This window comes from Onychomys torridus, chromosome 4 (assembly GCF_903995425.1).
Source record: "Onychomys torridus chromosome 4, mOncTor1.1, whole genome shotgun sequence".
NCBI lineage: Eukaryota > Metazoa > Chordata > Mammalia > Rodentia > Cricetidae > Onychomys > Onychomys torridus.
The window spans coordinates 14,936,998-14,958,368 of record NC_050446.1 but is presented as its reverse complement, the minus strand read 5'-3'; the positions used below and the strand labels follow the sequence as shown (position 1 = coordinate 14,958,368).

General features: G+C 42.4%; 1 protein-coding gene across 9 annotated transcripts in view; it reads right to left on the bottom strand.

The window, feature by feature from the left end:
* The window catches only part of Ehmt1 (euchromatic histone lysine methyltransferase 1), a 171,807-nt gene that overhangs the window by 46,130 nt on the left and 104,306 nt on the right, over positions 1-21,371 (bottom strand). For 5 of the 9 annotated variants that reach the window (XM_036183439.1, XM_036183441.1, XM_036183440.1 and 2 more), the window contains 7 exons: positions 19,430-19,567; positions 14,835-14,980; positions 7,114-7,257; positions 5,986-6,212; positions 4,738-4,908; positions 3,540-3,622; positions 2,339-2,445 (listed from right to left, as the gene is read on the bottom strand). In XM_036183439.1, the coding sequence (XP_036039332.1) occupies positions 2,339-2,445; positions 3,540-3,622; positions 4,738-4,908; positions 5,986-6,212; positions 7,114-7,257; positions 14,835-14,980; positions 19,430-19,567 (1,016 nt within the window). The remainder of the gene's footprint in view (positions 1-2,338; positions 2,446-3,539; positions 3,623-4,737; positions 4,909-5,985; positions 6,213-7,113; positions 7,258-14,834; positions 14,981-19,429; positions 19,568-21,371) is intronic. The other 4 variants (XM_036183445.1, XM_036183448.1, XM_036183444.1 and 1 more) reach the window with 2 other exon arrangements.

Below are 21,371 nucleotides of genomic sequence, written 5' to 3'. Positions count from 1 at the left end.
TAAAACAAGCAATGGGTCAATGAAGAAACAAGAGAAACCCAAAATATTTTCTAGAACTGGGAGCAAAGGAGATAGCATGGAAAGTGAATGTCTTGCCACACACACATGATGACAAGAGCTTGAACCTCCAGCACCCTTGTAAATGTAGAGTGGGCAGGGCAGCCTGGCCTGGCTATAATACTAGCAGCTGGGACACAGAACCAAGGTATCCTAGATGCAAGTGGCTAGCTAGGCTAGGTTAATCTTCAAGCTCTTGGCTTAAATAAGAGTCCTATCTCTATATATAAAGTGGAGATTGATTAAGGAAAACATCTGATATCAACCTCTGTCCCACCCCAGGGCAGATTAAAAGATAAAGTTGATTTTTAGTTAACCTAACCAAGAAAAGAAAAAGAACACACAACCCACACAAAAGCACAGAGAACAAAGTAGATATACATCAACTGGTATCACAGAAACATAAAGGATCGTTATGGACTATAATGAACAATCATATAATAGCAAGAAATGGGTGACTGACTTTCTAGGCATTTAAAACCAACCTAAATTGAATACTGAAGAAATAAAACGCCTATAAAGTCCAATGAATAACAACAGACTGCAGTAAAGTCAAAGAAAATGTCTTCCAACAAAGAAAGGCCCAGAGTGGGCAGTTTCACAACTGAATTTCACCCAGTTTCCAAAGATTAATAATGCCAGTATTTCTAAAACTATTTGGGGGGTGGGGAGGGAGAGGACACGCTCCCAAACTAGATCTACAATACCAACGCTGGCACCACCAACAGCCACAGCATCAAAGGCTACAGAAAATAGCTATCCTGGTGTATAGATACAAAAATTCTGAGCAAACTACTAGCAAGTTAATTTCATAGTACTTCAGAAATATCTCCAGGATCAAGTGAAGAGACTAATGTATCATAAATTTCTCAAAAAAAGATATAACAAGAACCACAAGTATATGAAAAAACTGCTCAACATCACTAATAATTAAGGAAATACAAATTCAAAAAGATAAATAAAGCCGGGCGGTGGTGGCGCACGCCTTTAATCCCAGCACTCGGGAGGCAGAGCCAGGCAAATGTCTGTGAGTTCGAGGCCAGCCTGGGCTACCAAGTGAGTTCCAGGAAAAGGCACAAAGATACACAGAGGAACCCTGTCTCGAAAAACAAACAAACAAACAAATAAATAAATAGCAGATTCTATATAGATATGGAAAAGGGAAACCGCTTATATCCTAAATGGGCAGTATGAAAGACAGTATGGAGGTTTTCAACTTCTAGACCCAGAGCAACCAAGTGATGCAGAAAGTGTACTCCTGGGTGTCCATCAAAAGAAAGGAACTTATGTCTGAGTGACCTCTCTGCACACGTGCGTCTACAACAGCCCTGTTCACAGGAGCTGTGACACTGCACAAACCTAGTATCCACTAACAAATGGACAATAAACAAAGTGCGGTGTACAGACACAATGTAATGGTTGCTATAAATAAGGCTGTGAGCCCACATTTATAGCAACGCAATGGAATATGGCACACTCTCGATCATATGTGGAAGCCAAAAGTGAAAACAGTGGTTACCAGCTGCTGGTAAAAGGTATAGAGAGGAATAGAGAGAATGATCGAGGGTTACCAGAGTGTGACTGGATGGGAAAAATACTTTCAGTGTTCTAAAGAACTGCAGGGTAACAGGGTTTGACACAATTAATTGAATTATTTCAAAATAACTAAGAAAGGCTTTTAATTTTCAAACCATAAAAAAAATGATTATATATTACTACTGAAACATCACTCTGGACTCCATAAATATATACAATTACACTGTGTCAAAAAGTTTAAAATTTTAAGTACTCAAATGATCATAGCTTTTAAATTTTTTTAAATTGGGAGAGACATATGCATACATCACAACATGTGTGAAGGTCAGAGAACAATTTGTGAGTTCCCGGTGTCAAACTCAGGTTGTCAGGTTTGCTGGCAAGCACCTTTAACTATTCAGTCATCTCATAAAGAAACTCATGAACATGATTTAAACAGCAAAGGGTATGTAATCAGTCACTGGGATCAGAAGAAGGAAAGATCTGGGCCTTACTAAGCCCCCGTCATATGCAGCAGACCACAGTAAATAGGGAAGTCAAGACTAAACTAAAACTAGAAAACAAGCTGAGACACAGCCACACAGTAGTGTGGTACTCTCACAGAGGCAAATGTCAGAATAAACAGTAGGAGAGGTCAAGAGCTGCAGGCCTAGAGGCACTTTCCTATGGCAGCCTTCAGGTACAACTGCCATTTTAGCCTTGACTAGAAACCTAGTGACACTTAGGTAAAGCTATCCTTCCAAACCTGAACCAGCATGTGGCAGATGTCCACGTGGCCAGCCTCAGCAGCAGCATGCAATGGGGAACGCTTACTCTGATGCTCCATTTTGAAATTGGGATCAATTCCATCAACTGTAAACAAACACAATTTTACTAATTACATCAGATGCAACCACAATACACTTTGAGACAAGTAGGATAGCCGACAGGGCTGACATGGATACCTTCAAGATAAAAAGTGAGCTCTGGAGCCAAGACGGAGCCACAATATTACTATATGCCCTGTTGGCAGGCAGAAGTCAGGCTCCACTTGTGCTGGCAAGACCAAGAGAACCTATACCAGTCCTACATGAAACCTGGCAGGCAGGTTTATTAGAGTGTTTTAAGGTACTCCTATCTCAGCCTCTTGTAAGCTCATGAAAACAGTAATAAAGGGCAAACAGAGCCAAGAACAGACATGTCCCGGGAGTAGAAAGAAGTGTAACCCCCAGACTCAGACATTCGTTTCATTTTTTTTTTTTACTTTTTGGGACAAAGGGTCTCACTATGTAGGCCAGGCTGGCCTTGAACTTGAAATCCCTCTGCCTTAGGCTCCCATTGTTAAACAAAATTTTTCTAGACATTTACTCACGATACCGTGCAAAAAGTAATGAAGCAATTTAATACTATGTGAAGTCCATGAAGAGAAAAACTCTTTTTTAATTAAACAAACCTTTCCCTTTCCCGACAAACTAGCTTCTTTCATGATTTGCTGTCGGTCAAAGAGCTCTCTATTCATGCTTTTCAACGTAAAGATGAAACTTCAGAGAGATCAAGCTGAGACTGAGCACATTCTCGGCACAGCAGAGCTAAGCAAGCTCCACAGCTGGAGAACACACCATGTGCGCACTCCCACTGAGTCACTGCACCAGCTCTGCTCCTGCCAACATGGAAGCACTGGCTTCCCCGCAACGCGCCACAGCAGGGCCCAGGCTGCCACAGCTGCTTCTCTGCATGTGCACTTCCGCTCATCTGATAACCCCTCAGCTACTTATTTTTTCAAAACTAGAGATGCACAGAGACCATTTCTAGTGCTGTGCAACAGGCTAAATGCCAGGGAGCACTTTCCTTCACTAACCAGAGGAATCAAATTATACCATCAGACAGTGAGATGGGGCTCCTGAGAAAAGGGGTAATAAACCAGGCTTCCCTGCGTTCCTTTTGGGGCCTCAGATATAGCAACTCACCCAGCATGAGAAGCACCTTCTGCAGCTCACCCTGCCTGGCTGAGAAGTACAGCTGCTTTGGGTGGAAGCGAAGCTTCTTGGGTCTGTAAGAAGCAGAACAGCAATCAGCACCAGCCTCTTATTGCCAAAACAGGGCAAGAGGTACAATGTTGAGAACATTTGCCAGCATGTTCAAAGCCCTGAGGCACTGCCCACCAAAAGAACAAAAAAAACAACAACAAAAAACCCCAAGAAACTGTCTTCTTGTGTCTTCAAAGTGCTGCACACTAAACACCACTGGTGACATGACAGAGAGCCTACTCAGGAACAGACAAGCTGCTGCAGTGTAGAGCATCAGGGAGCCCCAGGAAGTCATCACGCATTAGTATCATGTATACTCAAGATGGCATGTGAGGTGCCAGCCAGCATGTCAGGGGACCTGTACAGCTCAAGGGACGACAATTGTCAAGGGGTGACACTGATTACCCTCCAGCAGCAAGGAAGGGGCTTGAGCCAACATGTTTGCTATGAAGTTTCCGTCAACTCATGAACAGGGCTTGGGGTGGAGGGTCAGGAAAAGTCTGGGGCCTGGTCAGTGGACAGAGGCTAAGGGTATCAGATGGGCCAGGGCAGAAATAGTGAGAGGCTATTCATAATGAGGAAGACCAACAGAGGGACTTGACTTGTCTGTCAGGTATGCATGAGTGGACCATTTTCCTTCCAAGGCAGACTAAGTTTAGAGGTCACCTTGATAAGCCTCTGTAAGAGTGGAAAGTGTCCCCCAAAAAAGGACACAGGCAGACCTGTGAGTCAACAAAGGTTACAGTGTGGGGACTAGCAGATAGCCTGAAGTCATCTGATCTAGCCCACACTAGGCAGAGATTAGGCAGCAAGGTGGATGGAAGGAGCTCATGGAATGGTGGCATGGAATGGTGGTGTCCACTCTAGGAGCCTGCAGGTGGCTCCCCAGAAGAGCTCCTAAGACTGACCTTGCTCTTGGCATGAATGGATAACCACTTGCAACAATTTATCCCAGACCGTGGAAAGACATTTGAGACTGGCACCTCATATTCTCATCCTCTGATAAACAGTGTTATTCAAAAAGCTGGAAAGTACTAGGAACCCCTGGGGAAGAACATGACCCTGAGTTGTCTCTGGGGGGGAAAAAAAACAAAAACAAAAAACAAAAAACAAAAACAAAAAACAGGCTGGCTCTTACTTTTCAGAGTCCAGAGCGATTAGAGCACTTTCCAAGGTTTCCTTTCCTGGGCCCTGGGAAAGGCCAGAAGTTGGCCTCACGAACCCAGCTGGCCCTGCAGGATCGAAGCACTCTGGTGCCTGGGGGACTGTGCTCTGCAGAGATTTGTCGTCCTCTGGGGCTCCAGCAGTGCTTCATGAGAAGGAAATTATTGAAATGTTGGTTCATTATTTTGAAAACCTCTCTTTCTCATGGAAACCAATGAAAACATAAAATAAGACCTATTCCAACCTGCCCACACAGGCTGCCTCTGAGTAGAGTCAATGGCCCAGTCCATTGACTACCTGCAAGTCTCAAGGGAGCTGCCTGAAATGCAGAACCCCGTTCCCCCAATAAATGAGACACTCAGAAATCAGCACAACACTCCAAGGATCTCCACCCACTCACTCAAACCTGATTTTAATAGATAAGCTTCAGGCTATATCCCATCAACTGCCTTCCCCAGTTTAAGGATGGATGCCTTCTGGAACTGTGACTTGAGAAGGTTGAATTTACCAGTTAATATGAAAGCATGAAGACCTTCCCAATCCTGTGTTTAGCTGCATACATACACAATCTGTGGCCTTTAAACGACCTCAAATGAAGTTTTAGAGTTGTTTGTTTGTTTTTTCTTCTATTGCTGCCATGTTTATAAAACTATTTTCTCCTCTTTTTGCTGAGCAACTTGATGACTCTGTCACTATGTGGAAAGGATCTCTTCACCATTCCTTCCAATCAAGGAATGGCAGGCAGAAGAGACTACAGTCATCTGTCTTATCTCCCCCCTACAACTCTCAAGATCATCAACTAATTTCTACTGGGTTATTTTAGAAAAGCAATTCAATATGTCTGTGGGAACGCATCCCTTTATCTTATGTTCAGCAAAGGCCTTCAACCCTGTGCCAAGCAGTGTGGCAAGTCTACAGCAGCTCATAGAATGCTTCAGGGCATGAGGACTGCATTAGTGAGGGATAAAACCACAAAAGGCTGCACCAGTCAAAAGCAGGATAAAAACTGATTCAACACAGATGATTTTATCAAGCCAAAATGAAAAAGACTCTTGGACAAATGGTACTAAATGAACACCAGCACTTCTTCGAGACCAGAAACCATTATAAATGACAAAGTTCACTGAGACTTCAGATAAGGCAGCAGAAACTGGTAACTGTGGAGGACACAGCTTCAGGAATACTATGTGGAAAACTTGGCCACAGCTAATTTGCTTAGTACCTGCCCGTGGTTGTGTCAGCCCTGCCCTCAGAAGCCAAGCTCTTCTCCTGTCCAGAGGCCAGCGTCACTGTGGAAGTTGTGTCTGCTTTTGCTATGGTCACCTCTTTGGCCTTGGAAGTCTCTTCCCCACAATGGGGACAGTAGCTGGCATTGTTGACTCGAGAGGCACAGTCCTTATGGAAACGATGAGAGATGCTGCTCTCAGGCTGACACTCCATGAAGTTACCCTGGAGAAAGAAAGGTGAAAATCACTTTTCAAAACTGAGAATAACATTCAAAAACTACACGAGGCTCGACTGAACCACTCAGACTCCGCAAGCAGGTAAAAGCACAGTTAAGCCTGGTGAACAACAAGCAGAGAAGCCAAAAGCTCTCCAAATGAACAGAGGCCACCAATGCTCACCTCACTGCCACCACTACTCACCTCCAACCCGCAGTGACACAGCTAGCTGGGGCCTCACAACAGTTCAGCCACTCTAAACAAGCAAGAGAGCTGTATGTATAAGCCTTGGTTTAGAAGGCCCATGGTATGATGGGTAGATAGAGTCAGAGTACCAAAGGTGACCATTTCAATAAGTACCAATTATAGCACCAAGTAGCACAGCTGTTTTTACAGAGAATCAAAACAATAAATTCAGAAGTACTCTATTTCTCAGCAGAAGCATAAAAAGGGATGTCTAAGAAGGAAACAAGGTACAGAATTCAAAGGTAAGCCCTCAGAGCAGAAGCTCCTGGCCTAGGTCACAGAGGGGCAGCAGAACCTGAAGGTGCAGGTAAATGAAGACACCCTCAGGGGAACTGTAAGAAGGAGCCTGTCCTATGGGTCTGATGGATGCAGATTTAGCTCACGAACAGAGTCATGACAAAGTCAAAGACAAGATCCCAGTTACAACTGATAGATCATAGATAATGCAGCAGAGGGAGGAGACATGCCCTCCTCTGCACTCCAGACAGAAATCCACAGAACAAAAAACAAGGGGAAGTGGGGACACCAGGTCATTTGTCTATAATAAGAAAGCTCAAGAACCATGGTGAAGAGCTTATCGAATAGGCCTTCTATGGGATAGGATTGTGGAATGAGTCTCTGCAGAGGACTCTTGAAGCCCGGCAGGCGGGCTGGGCTCTTACCGCAGTGCAGAAGTAGCCGCAGCCAGGACAGCACTGGTGCTTCACCATGCGACCCCGATGGTCTTCACACAGCACCAAGAGTGGTGCTTTGTTGGATGGGCGCATCAGCTCATACTTGACCACGCTGTTTGTACACCGGCCCAACTGCAAGCAGACAAGACCAGTGGTCAGTGACAGAGCTGTGAAGGAACAGCTTTCCCAAACACTGGACAATGGAAAGCACCAGACACATGGGAAGTTGTCAGTAGGCATGAGGTGACTGAAGGAGTCGTGAGCCTTCAGAGGCAAGCCTAGATTCATTAGCAACATGAAGTACCTGTCATATAACTGCTAACCCTAACCACCTGAAAAAGGACATGATTGCTGAGCAGCCCAGGGATGGTGGCAGCAGAAAACCTCAGGCAGAGGGTCAGGTGATGAGATCATCAAGGGCCCAGCTTGGGCACAAATCAAGGAAGACATCAGGATGAGAAAAGAGAGCATACGATGAACATACTCTGGGTAAGAAGGTCAAGGCCATCACAAGTGACTAGTGAGTCACAGTACAATGAGCCCCAAAATTCAGCGGGAGTGCTCTACGCATGGAGTCAAAGCTGAGACGCAAGCAACACAGCAACGTCTCCTGGATCTGCCTGAGCACAAGCACAGAGAACACTAAGAAGGGAGGGCCAGACTCCAGGACAACTGGGGGCTACAAACAGAAGTTTCCCTGTGAGACGCTCCTGCGGGCCAAAACCAGGTGACTGTCTGCTACATACAGAAGAGTATTGGTTCACTCTGTAAAGCTTCTCTGACAGCCAGTAAGAAAACAAAAAACAGCCCAAAAGGAGAAAAAGATGAGTGGTAATTCACAAAAGAACTACTACAGATGTTCCCCCACCACAACAAACAATAACTCTGTTCATATATGCTGGTAATCAAAGAAACAGGACATAGCCTCCACCTTTCTCTGCACTGTTGGTACAATATAATTATTCTACTGGATTGTAAATATAGTTCAGTAGCCATAGGATCTACAAAACATATTTAGGCCTGAGTTCTGCAAAGTTCCTAAAAACAGTAATCTGAAATACAAATCAAAAAGCTCCCAAATACATCTTTTCCTAAGACTCCATCTGAAAATGTGACTAGGTGTGCTAAAGTGTACCCCAAAGGATACAGCAGCAAAGCAATAGCAGTAGAAATAAGAAACAGGACCTGATAGACCAACACATGCTTTGCTGATGGCTATCAAGGCTGTGCTAGACTCATCAATGAGGTTCCTTTTAAAGGTAGCCTGAACATTTCCCTATATATAAGATATAAAATTCAGAATGGGGAAAGCTAGGACATGTATATCTTGAAACAGACATCCTGACACCAGCTCCACCACCAAGACATACTCTAGGAATCTTGGTCAAGATGGGTGGACACAAGTCCTTTATTGATAGTGACTAGGGGAGAAGGGTTAAGTTATTTAAAAAAGAAAATGAGACAGTATAGACACAGGTAAGCCTGGAAAGATATACAAAAAGATACCAAAAGCAATTCATAACTAATTTTGGAATAAGAGGTTTCGTGCATTTAGTATTTCAACTGTTTTATAAAGAGGGTGAACTATTTATATGATCATTAAATGATAAAGGAGATTTTGTTCAGCTGCTGCAATGGGAATGGAAAAGAGTCGGGGGCTAGCTAGTAAAACGCTGATCAAAAGCACAACACGGGGTTGAGGATTTAGCTCAGTGGTAGAGCGCTTGCTAGGTCCTGGGTTCGGTCCTCAGCTCTAGAAAAAAAAAAAAAAAAAGCACAACACAAGGCAGATGATCTTTTAGAAGGAGTACTTCAAAGGAATTGAAATGGAACTTTCTTAGGGTTGAGAAAAAGAGAAATAGTTAATGAGCACAACTCATTGATGAGGAAGAGAGCAGGAAGAGCCAAAACAAAAGGGAGCCACCTGTTTCTTCACAAGGTCAAAAGCAAACTAACAGGTACTGACAAGGGCAAAACAGAAATGACCTGACCCATGTATCTAGAGGCCAGGATGAAGGACAGAAGCAGAGGAGACTGCAAAGCTGGAGCCCACTCCATGAGGGATAGAGGTTTGTGCAGGCACAGGCAAGGCAGAGACCCAATCTCTTCAAAAGAAGTCCTTTTAGCTTCAGAGCGCCGCTATTTTATTAAACATTCTATTAAGGAAAGCTTTAAGAATGTAAACTGAAGTAGCCTGGTGTGGTGACACACACCTTTAATCCTAGCACCTTGAATTGGGAGGCAGAGGCAGGCAAATCTTTGAGTTCTAGGACAGCCTGGTCTACAAAGTAAGTTCCAGGTGGCCAGAGCTGTTATACAGATAAACCCTGCCCTACTCGGCCCCCCCCCCCCCCGTGGGGGGGGGGGGGGGGCGGACACAAAAATGGAGACTGAAGTACAATGAAAGCTCTTATAAGCCTGTATCTACTTTTTAAAATTCCTTCCTAACATTCTTATCTGAGCGATCCACTTTAACCTTTCCACAAGAGTATTTATAAAATCACAATGTTTTACTCATTAAAAGTGCAAGGTGTATTGCTCATGTATATTTAGCATAACTTCAAGACAATCCACATATCCAACAAGAATGGTAATAATACCCCAAAACCCAGAGCTTGAGGTAGGTAGGAGGATGGAGGGGTAAAGGAAAGAAGGGGAGGGGGTACCATAGTGTGCACATAGAGGCCAGAGAACAACTCTGCTGGGTTAGTTTTCTCCTTCCAACTTTTTAGTGGATTCCAGGTATTTAACTCAAGTCATTAGGCTTGGGCAACAAGTGCCTTTACCTACCGAGCCATTACATTGGCCCCCCAACTTATCTTAATATTGCAATAAGCCTACTGAACCAATATAGAAAACATTTTAATGCCAAAAAATTCAAAACAGAGTTTTAATGAATGACATTCTTGTCTACTGCTACAAAATTCTTTAACATCTCATTTAATAAAAGGTGGTAGTCTTAGCTATTTCCATGGCCAAGTCTGTTAATTGTGGATTGTTGTTTTCTGATATTACATCAAGCTACAGGTGTGTGCCACCATAACTAGTTCAACACACGGCACTCTTTGTAGTTGTACCTTTTCTTTTTAAACTCAAGGACAATTTTATTAGTTTAAAAGAGAAGGGGGAAAAAGGGTAAGCAAGCTATAAATCTCAGACGCTGTCCAACTGGAGGGAAAGAGAGAAATAAAGCTTTGCCATTTAAGCTGGCATGGAGGTCAGACACATGGCAGACAAGCAGCTACATGGAGGGAAGAGGCTTTAGAGAAAGAGTAAGGAAGCCCAAAGCATCAGAAAAAGAGTATTTCACTTCTAGCCAGCATCTGAAAGAGACAGAAAAATTAAAAGATAAAGTTATCCCTTTCTGATTCTGGCCTCAGAAAGGCAGACCCAGCCAAACTGCATGGTGGCTCTTAGGGATTGCTTGCATGATATTTAAGATCTGATATAATACAGAAGCTCATGCCCACTTATCTCAAACAAACAAACAAACAAACAAACAAAAAACCAGGAATATTAAGCACCCAAAATTGTTCTTTCACAGGGAAGGATGTATAACTTGTTTTTCCAGAAGGCTAGGAATTGGAGCTGTTTGATAGCCTGGTGATCGGCATTATCTGTAGGGCCAGGCCATACAGCTCCTACAACCAGAACTGGAGGTTGGCTAGTAATCTTAACAACCCTTATATCATCTGTACAGCAAGGGGCCTCCCCCAAGCGCCCACAACCAGGACTGAAGGTACCTAATAGTCTAAATGGCTTCTACATTATCTGTATAGAGAAGGACTCCCCCAAACTCCCACAACCAGGACCAGAAGTGGCCAATAGCCCAAATGATCTCAATGCTGTATGTATGACTAAGACCAGGCCAGATCCTTCCCTAGGCCCTTAAGCTTGTACAGATAGTCTATCTCTAAAAGCCATCTTCTTGGAAGAAGTGGCATGTACCCTGAGTTGAGTTTTAATGTAATTATTCTTCCTGGTGTACCAGGAATTATATTACACCGGGAAACTTGTTCCAAAATATACTGTGTTTAAATGTGCTGTCAACAAACCATAGTTTGATCCAGCTTGATGAAGTCACACTGAACCGAGTTAACATTCTCACCTCTTGGTGGTTCATTCTCTGCCTGTCCTGACTCCACTATCAAACACTGTTACACCAGTATCAAGTTGTATGCTTGCACTCTGCATGGTTTCTTCACCTTTGCAAAACTCTCTAGCACTGAAAATAATAACTAGACCTCAGGCCAGGGTTTTAGTCTTCTAAATACTTACTGTGTGGAAGCTTAAGAAAGAAAATTCACAAAACTTTAGTGTCTTTTGACAGGAACCAGGGGTAAGGCTATTTGAATTTTATAGTAATGCAAAGAATTAACTCCACCAAATACTGTAATACAACAGTTCATAACAATACTGTAAAAAGAGACCTAGTTAACCTCAGAAGCTGAGGGAGAACCAATTTGGTGTCTTGAGGACTGCTAGACACAGACAGGGTAAGAATCTCACATCTGTGCTGCTCTGCACTAAGAGGCATACAACTAGGTAACTAAGAAGATGAGATTGCTTCAACCAATAAACTGCACAATACATGGAAGAACTACAGTATCATTTTGAAACCTCCAATGCATGATCAAAGTAAATATCAGATACCAACAGCTGCTAACTCGATCTTGTACTCAGACTAGACATAGCATTTCCATAGCCTTGCGAAGAAATTGGGCTGATCTGGCCTTTGTAATTCTGTCAAGAAATTCAAAGAGATCTGCCAAACTGCAACTTAAGTATAAGAAAGTAGACAATGGGAACTTCTGAATCCAAAGAGCTGGAGCCTGAGAAGCAGCTCTGTTTCTTAGACTTGGCAGTTCTACCAGAGGTCAACTGATAATGTGGCTAAGGGATCCAAGTTTAATTTTATAACAAAACAATTTATAACAAAAAATCATACAAAGAGAAACATAAGTTTCTAAAAATGCTGTAGGAATCAGGAAGGAGAAAATAAGAAGCAAATCATAACCAGCACGCACACAGCCTAGAAACCAAAGCAAAAGGCTCTGCTTTGAGGAGAGGGAGCTGTAGCTATGCATGCTGCCTTTCCGATGTAGAACGTACTTCAGGAACACAACATCACTCCAGCAGATGATGAAGCACTCCTCTGTGCCAAAGAATTCTAACCACTAATGGCAGGAGAAAAACAAATAGAAATATAAAATTGAACTTGAAATGAAGAAATGAACACAGTCAGTAATCAATCAGGAATTCAAACCCACAAGCAAAAACCTGATGAGAAAGAATAGGAAGTTGCCACAGAAACCCTACCACACCTGCCTTGTAGCATGCCCTCTTTGCCAAGGTTAAATCATGTAAGTCTTGGGCCTTAAATCTACCCATGTCTTCAGATTTAGTTTTCAAACAACAAACACTAAGGAGAATAACACAAACAACGTAAGAAAGTCACCAGCTAAGTTCAGCATCTGGGATCCATTCCCCTGGAGGCCAGTGGCATGAGGAACTAGAAGAAAGGTGGCAGAAAAAAACATTCAAGATCTTCTAATACAGGGGCTGGCAAGATCGCTAAGCAGATAAGAGCAATGGCTGTGCCGGGCACTGATGGCACATGACTGTAATCCCGACACTCAGGAGGCAGAGGATAGCAGATCTCTGTAAGTTTGAGGCCACTCTGGTCTGCAAAGCAAGTTCCAAAACAGTCAGAGCTGTTACACAGAGAAACCTTGTCTCGAAAAACCAAAAAAAGAGCAATAGCTGCTCTCCCAGAGGACCAAGGTTCAATTCTCGGCACCGACGTTCACAACCATCTGTAAATCCAGTTCCAGGGGCGCTGATACTGACTTCTAGTGTCTGTAAGCACCAGAAACCCACATGTGGTAGTACACAGGCAAAATACCCAAACACATATAAAACAAACAAACAAATAAATAAATAAAACTTTTAAGTCTTTGAATAGAAACATACCAAAATGCTGGAAACAAGTGAATTCTGCTTAGTACAATGAGAAAAGAAACATGTTAAGAAGCCAGCAATCCTGGGGCACAGATATATGGACCTTATGTGCTCTGAAACTGAGACAAGATTTCACTGTTATCTTCCCTAATACCCATGTCAAGAGAATACGAGACCCAATGGTTTTCAAAGCATAGTTCCTGGACCAAAGTATAGTAGAAATTAGAGCTTCTAGAAAAGCAAGACTCATAACACTGGCCAGTTTCACTGGCTGTAGGAACAAGAACAGCTGGGCAAGTCCCCAGTAGCATCAGCCCACCAAACAGCTGCCCCACCACCATACGGAGACACACTATGCCCTCCCATTAACTGCCCAAGTCTAGTAATGTGGGCAGCTCAGGGTGGACCTGTGGAACCATCTCTAGTCCTGCCTTTTCCTGGGCCTAGACAGGTGACCTAGCCTCTGTGCCTTCATTTACCAAACATGAAAAACTACAGGGGCAAGTGTGAAATCTCACGGCCATATCCTGCATACTGGAAACATGTGCTTTACTGCTGATGTCAGACTTCAATCCTAAAACTGATAGTTACAACTCAATTGTTTACTTTGCGAGAAAGGCTCCAAGATCCAATGGCCCAGAAGCCTTACTAGAGTGACAGTCCCAGGCCCGCAACAGAGAGTAGATGGAATCAAAGCATGAGGCACTGGCCCACGCCGACTCCCAAAGGACAGCTGCAGTGAGGAGTACTCCAAGAGCCTTGTCACAGTAAAAAACACCTCTCACAGTGCAACATCAACAAGCCTGCTGGCCCTCTACCCCTACTTTGTTCATTAGCAGTCAAGTAGCATGATAAGCTGCAGGGAAAAAACAAAACAAAACAAAACAAAAACCACTTGCCCAAAATAGAGAAATTCTTAGAAAAAGCTTGTCTTTGCACATTTCCTGCTAGTCTTTTTCTAATCCAAAAGGAACGAGGGTGAAGGGGTCATCTATCCTCCCAGGTCTATGTCAGCACAGCGAAAGGTCAAGTACTTGGAGCTCAGAGGTACTAGGGCATGAGGCTGAGCCTGTCCCAGGCAAGGACACATGGAGCAACCCTCAATTTATTCACCTCTCAGTAAATATAGCTAGGTACTAAAAACTTTTATAAAAGCATGATCATGAAATGAATATTCCACTCTCATCCAACCACAGTTTATATGCTCCTGTCCTTTTTTGTTTTTTTCTATGTGGAGCTGAGGATCGAACCCAGGGCCTTGCGCTTGCTAGGCAAGCTCTCTACCACTGAGCTAAATCCCCAACCCCGCTCCTGTCCTTTTTAAAAAGGATTTTTAAAGGGGGGTATATAAAAATGAACATGACACAGAAACTGTTAAAGGGCAAGTGGATCCCCTTGCTGGAGTTGCAGGAGGTTGTGAGTCACTCAATGTAGATGCTGGGAACGGAACTTGGGTCCTCTGCAAGAGCAGCATGTGTTGCTCACCAATGAGCCATCTATCTCTCTAGCCCCATCATCCTTGTTTTGATGGTGGTGGCTTTTATTTATTGGGGGGGGGGGTTGTTTTGTTTGTTTTTAAAGCAAGCTTATCAGTTCTGCACATCTTATTGATCTGCTCCACCACTCTGACAAGTTTGTATAGGTTCCCTGGTTATCTGACACTGCTAACGAGAGTTTAACAGGAAAGGCTGTGATTCTGAAGCATGACAGTTCTTGTTGCCATTTTAAGGAAAAATGAACATGCTTACTTCGTGATCCACGCTCTCAGTGGCCATGCACTGGTTGTTGGCCAGGGTGCTGATCTCGCGGCTCTTGGGGGTTTCCATGCGGCAGCTGCAGAGAGGCACTTCCTGGAGGCCATCCGTCTCCAGCACATCCGGACCATTGGTCAGCCCTAAGTCACACAGACACATCAGCTCAAGCAACCCTGACCTACAAAGGGTCGTCCAGAGAACAATCAATTATAGTCTTTACAATGATCTTTTATGAACTGAAATTACACATCAGCACTGCCCAGTGGAAAGTGTTCACACTCTTTTCTAACAGCCTACATGTAAAGTAAGGACTGTATCTCATCCACAAACATACAAGCTACCAAATCCCCCGAAACTACTTATTAATTTATATTGATAGGGCCCGTGCCGTAGGTCAGGTTGCATGTTCATCAGCAATTCCTAAATCTGGTTCCAAGCAAGAAAAGCATTCACTACATACTGAGACATTATTCTCCTCATTTGATTCTAAATTACACCCATAAAAAGAAATCCATTTGGAAGGTTTTAATGATGGCTTAATTGTTACGTAGAATATTATTCACCAACCAAAGAATCCATATAATAATAATAATAACAATCCATGAAGAAGGAAAAAAGAAAAGTGGAGCCCATGAGATGGCTTTGGAGAGTTAAAAGTGCTTGTTGCCAAGGCTAAACACCCAAGTTCAATCCCCAGGACCCACATGGTGGGAGAAAAGAACTGAGAACTAAAAGTTGTCCATTAACCTCCACACATACATGCCATGGCCCACATGCCTACACACATGATAGATAGACAGATACACAGACAAACAGAGAACCAAAAAATGTTCAAAATAACACAGTGCCAACTATAGTAAAAACAAAAGCCATGAGGGACAGGCAAAGCCTATGCACTGCAAAGCTGAGCCCACCCACTTTTAGAAAAAACATGCAAAAAGGATTCTGGAATCTGACTAGTAGCTTCAGGGACTGCTTCTTCCAAAGCAGAGATAAAAGGGGAACTAAGTTTGAAACAGTATTGCAACTCGTGAAAATAATTAACTAATATTCACACCTAAAAACAGACTTGGGCCTGACAAGGTAGTGCAGGCCTTTAATCTCAGCACTTGGGAGACAAAGACAGGAAGATCTCCTTGAGTTCTAGACCTGAACTACATATCAAGTTCCAAGCCAGTCATGTTGCACTGTAAGACTCTGTCTCAAATATTAATTAAAATAAAATAAAAAGACTATTAAAGCAACTCTCATTGAGACCAAACCCAAAGAACTCTGAGCACCCCAAGCCAGTAGAGACTTTGCTCATTTCATGAGAACTAATTCTTCTGAATGTCTGGACTATAGAAAAATGAAACAGTTAAGTTCAACCACTCAGACCCAGCCAAGTGATTATCAAGGGACTTATCAACAGAAAAGAACAAATAACTGTAACCATATAATTATTTTTCTGGCCAACTTCCAGTTTGCTCAACACAAGCCTCCCCTGAAATCCCTCAACCACCCTTGGACTGCTTCTCGTTTGGAACTGCCTGATCTCCAAATCCCTCAAACTCTCCATCTACACACAGTGCCTCACTTGGTCTCTAGCAATACTATGCTGAATGCAGGGTCCACCTTCACGCCAAGAAGACATTCACTGTTCACCTCTGGCCTCTTGAAAAATCTGATATGGGTCCTAGTTAATCTAGTCGCCACAGAAGGCTAACAAATGATGGAAATGTAGTTCAGTTGTCAGAATGTTTACTTAGCATTCACCAAGTCCTGGGTTCGATCCTCAGCACTGAATATACTAGGTATGATAGCACATGCCTATAATCATAGCACTCAATAGATGGAGGCAGAAAGATCAGTTTAAGGACAACCTGACAACATAGTGAAGTGAAGGCCAGGCTAGTTAGCTAAATGAGACCCTGTCTCAAAGACAATTTAACAAACAAAATAAACAAGGGAAGCCACAAACTTCTGTGGAAAAAAAAACGAGAGTTAGAGACATATAAATCTAGCTACCTGGCTTCTCTATAGTAACTACATCCCTGAAGATCAGAAAGTCTACAGCAAAACTCAAAGCAGAATCACTAAAGCATAAGTGGGCCTTTGAGGAGTTCCTGTTCAGCAACTTGGTTTGTAAATAGGGGAACAGACACAAATACAAAAGAGTTGGTCAGGCAACTGTCCTCTCACCACACCAACCACATGTGACTAAGGTGAGATGGAAAGAGTGTACATTCCTGGCAGCACTGTCAGAACACATGTGTCTACACAGATGTGGGTATGCTTCAATCTCCAGAAGTGAAGAACCACAAAGACAACAAAAGAAATGGCTGACACGATTTTCACGCATACACACTGTCAGAACACGGTTCAAGAATGGAGTTGTGCAAAGCGGTGGTGGCGCACACCTTTAATCCCAGTACTCGGGAGGCAGAGGCAAGCAAGTGTAGTTCTATGAGGTCAACACCAGCCTGGTCCACAGAGTGAGTTTCAGGACAGCCAGGACTACTCAGTCAAACCCTGTCTCGAAAAACCAAACCAAAACAAACCAAACAACAACAACAACAAAAAGAGTTGTGTGAGTGCTTATGAGAAAACCCCAAGAAACCAACACAAGAGTATTGCAATCTGTTTCTTCAAAAACACAGAACTGGTCTTGGAATGTGCTTCCATACCCCTCCCAGGTGTAGCAGACAGGAGGGAGTTTACTTCAGATTATTCAGTACAATTGGCTATTGTTACTTGTTTATGTGCCTCTATGAAGCATGCGGCTTATTTTTACAAATGGCTTGTCCACCACCTGTGGCTTGTCCTCTTGGTTGTACACAAGACTATTGTGACTTCTCTTCACCCTCAGAGTAGAAACTGTCTGATGCTCTGAATAAAATTGGCTATTCCATGAAACTTTAGTCTGTCTCATTTATTGGCTCCATTTCCCCACATCCCACCACCTCTAGAGTGGTAAACACACACAATCTCTCTTCTAAGCTTGGGCTCTCCTGATCACCCATTGTCCTCAGCTCCTGACCTCACCCAAGCTCAAACCCTTAGTCTATTTACCTTCACACACCTACAAACAAAGATAGTGGGAAAAGACAATACAAGCACAAACATTCACTTAGTGTCCTCAGCTCAAGCCTAGACCCTCTTGAAACCACTGACCAGCCTCAGCAAATTCCTAAAATCTTCATACTTGTCTGAGTACCAGCACTCCTACTACCTCCCTTCAGGTATCTCAATTCCATACTTTAAAATGAAGACAAGTAGGCAATGCTGCTTTTCTTCAAGAAATTGATTCTCTAAGTTGAAAGCATGTTTGTTGTAGACAAACCAATCACTGATTGATGAATCAGTGCTGATCAATCACAGCATAGATTGTACGTCAATCTACAAAACAGCATAGAACCCAAGGGAACAGCACTAAAAACTGCCCCCACCCCCTGTAAACTGGCTATCACCCTTCTAGATATGTTTCCACTCTTAAGACTTTAGAGTTGCATTTATCGCTTTTGACCATTACTTGTATGACTGATGGATCAGAACATGTTTACATAGAAGGGCCACTTAAATGCCACCACAAGTTCCTGTTCACTCATCTACAACTGATAGGGTTCTGCTATACAGTACCAGGGCTGATTTGATAAAATACTATTTCCTGATTACAATTAAATTTCTAACGTTCTGAATCTGAAAGTTTAGAATACTTCAAATATGGTTCTAACTGAGAAGGGAGGCACAGGTTACCTACAAATGGGGCTTTGTGGGATTTAAAAAGGTTTGTGCTCTACTTGTGAGAAGAATAAAAAAAAAATCACTTTGGACAAACCCAAGATTCATGTGAAAGGCAAAAGATATGGTTTACTAAATTAGAAAAGTAAATCACAGCTGCCAAAATCTTAAAAAGCTAGGTATCTGTCCTTAATGAAAAAATAATTCATTAAATCCCTATGGTAAAATATAACGCTACAATTTCAAAATCTGAACAGAGTATAAACAGCTCTGGGGTCTTACATTTCTCCATAATATTCTATTTCATAAAGAGCTTAAAATATCATTAATTAGTTAGTTTTCATTGTTAGAAGGTTTTTAAGTGACTTAAAGAAAGGGGAGCAGAAAGTGAGAGCAAGCCACAATAATTCAGGCAAAATGGCAGATACTACTGCCCCTGTGACTGCAGGCCATACTCCACTGCAAATTCACCCAAGCAAGAGACCAGAAGACAAGCTACAACCAACCAGAGCTAAAATCAGAGATCACTCAAAGGCACACTGCAAAAGATATATATCCCATTACATCCAGAGAAGGGTAGCATCTTTTCATCAAGGATTCAACACACATCTGGCTCATGATTGGGAAGCACCATAAATTTGGCATAAGGCATCTGCTACTTTGCTCTTTGAGGGCTCTCACTCACACTTTCTGTCTCTCACCGGAGCAGCTAGTGATCTGGCAAATGCATTTGCATCATATCTTTTCAGTCACCTTTAAATAATGTACTTCATCAAATTGTCCATTATTATCCACCAGGGGGCATCAGGCTAATACAGAAACAGACCAGTAAGCAAGCAAGATGGTGTAGTCATACACATAACACCAACCTTCATTTTCGGTCTGGGAAGACAGAATTCCTCTGACACGGAGATCCAGGGAATCCAGGGAAACTTCCATATACCCAGCACTGTCTCCCAGAGCTGCCTGCTCTGTGCTTCCTGGAGATGACTTACAAGCCTCAGAACCTATACACAGAATGCACACATCATGAAAACTGCCCAATAGCGACATATACCCAGAACATTCCACGAAGACTGAAGAGATGGCTCCACAGGTAACAGGTGCTGGTGGCTAAGTCTAACAATAGGAGTTCAATCCATAGAATCCACATGGTGAAGAGAACCAACTTCCAAAAGCTGTCGTCTGATCGCCAGGACATGACACGCACACACAAACATCCATACAATAAAAAACTTCTGTTTTAAAAACCCAAAAATAAAACACAACAACAAACATTCTACTTAAGAGGCCAGTTTTCAGGAAAAGGACTAATTCTAATGAACATTTAAAACATTACTTGGGCCTCTTCAGTTTCTACTATCATTTTCTTTCCTGTACATTGTTGTTAATTCCCATGTACACCCAGTTTCACAAGAAAGGAGCTGATCAAGAAAAACAACAACAAAGCCAGGTATTGTGGCTTACATTTCTAACCCCAGCACTTGGGAGAACAAGGCCAGGATGGAGTACATGATAAATTCCAAGCTATTCTGGACTACAGCATGAGCTTCCCACCCACCCAACCCCCCAAAAAAAAACAAACAAACAAAAAAACCCACCAACCATGAACATATTACTACATTCTATTTTAAGTTTTAAAAAGTTTAGATTTATTTAATGATTTTATGTTTATCAGTGTTTTGTCTTAATGCATGTATGTGCCCCACAGTGAAATCTGGTACCCTCTGAGGTCAGAAGAGAGTGGCAGGTCCCCTGGAACTGGAGTTATGAACAACTTATTAGCCCATATGTGGGTGCTGGGAATTAAACTCTGGTCCCCTGGAAGAGCATCCAATGTTCTTAACTACCTAACCATCTCTTTTGCTCTAACTAATGCAACCTTATATCCAGATCTGCTAAATAAAAACTGGTAAAATAATCAAGAAAACAAATAAAAATGTGATAAATGAACTAGAGCTGACAGCAGCATTTGGGAGACAGTAGCAGTTGGATCTCTGAGGGATACATAGTGAGACCCTGTATCAAAAGACCAAAAAAGTGACAAATTTCTGTAAATAGTTTTGAAGTTTAAAATAAAACAGAAAATTTTAATTTGTAAGCTTGAAAACCTATTAACATGAGGAAACAACTTAACTACATGGTTAACTACATCTATGCCTATGATGATGCCCTCCTACTTGCTGTTTCTACCCACACCTGAAGATGCCCGGGGATACAGCCAACATCCAACCCATCAGACATGGTAGTCTATGAAGTACACTACTCACTGAAAGGCAATAAAATCTAAACATGTCAAGATGGACGGATGCAAAGAGGGCTAATTCCAAGACTCGTTCTGCAGACCATGTAGTAGGTACAAAAATTGATGTAGGCCCTCTCTTTGGGCAGTAGCAATAGGCCAGCCTGTCCATACTTTCCAAGAGAGCCTGTGAGACCTGTACAAAACTGAGTATTTCCAACTATAAATACATTTTATGAGGAATCCTACAAGGTACACTTATGTTACATAATGCTTAACATTGGCAAAAAGCAGATGACTATGTATCACAATGAATCTTCTAAATGTTAGTATGTAATGTTATGTAAATGACAAAAAATAAATGAATCATTAATACAGAGGTATGGTACAAACATATTTTAATTGAAACTGTATTCTGTGCATAGTTCTTAGACAAGAAATTTCAAGAACATAGCCTTTGTAAAGTTTTAAACATTTTACATAAGACAATAAAATTCATAGTAAATATTTAAGAATGCATTTTACACTTTGAAGCCAAAATGGCAAAAACAGAATCTCTGCCCTCAAAG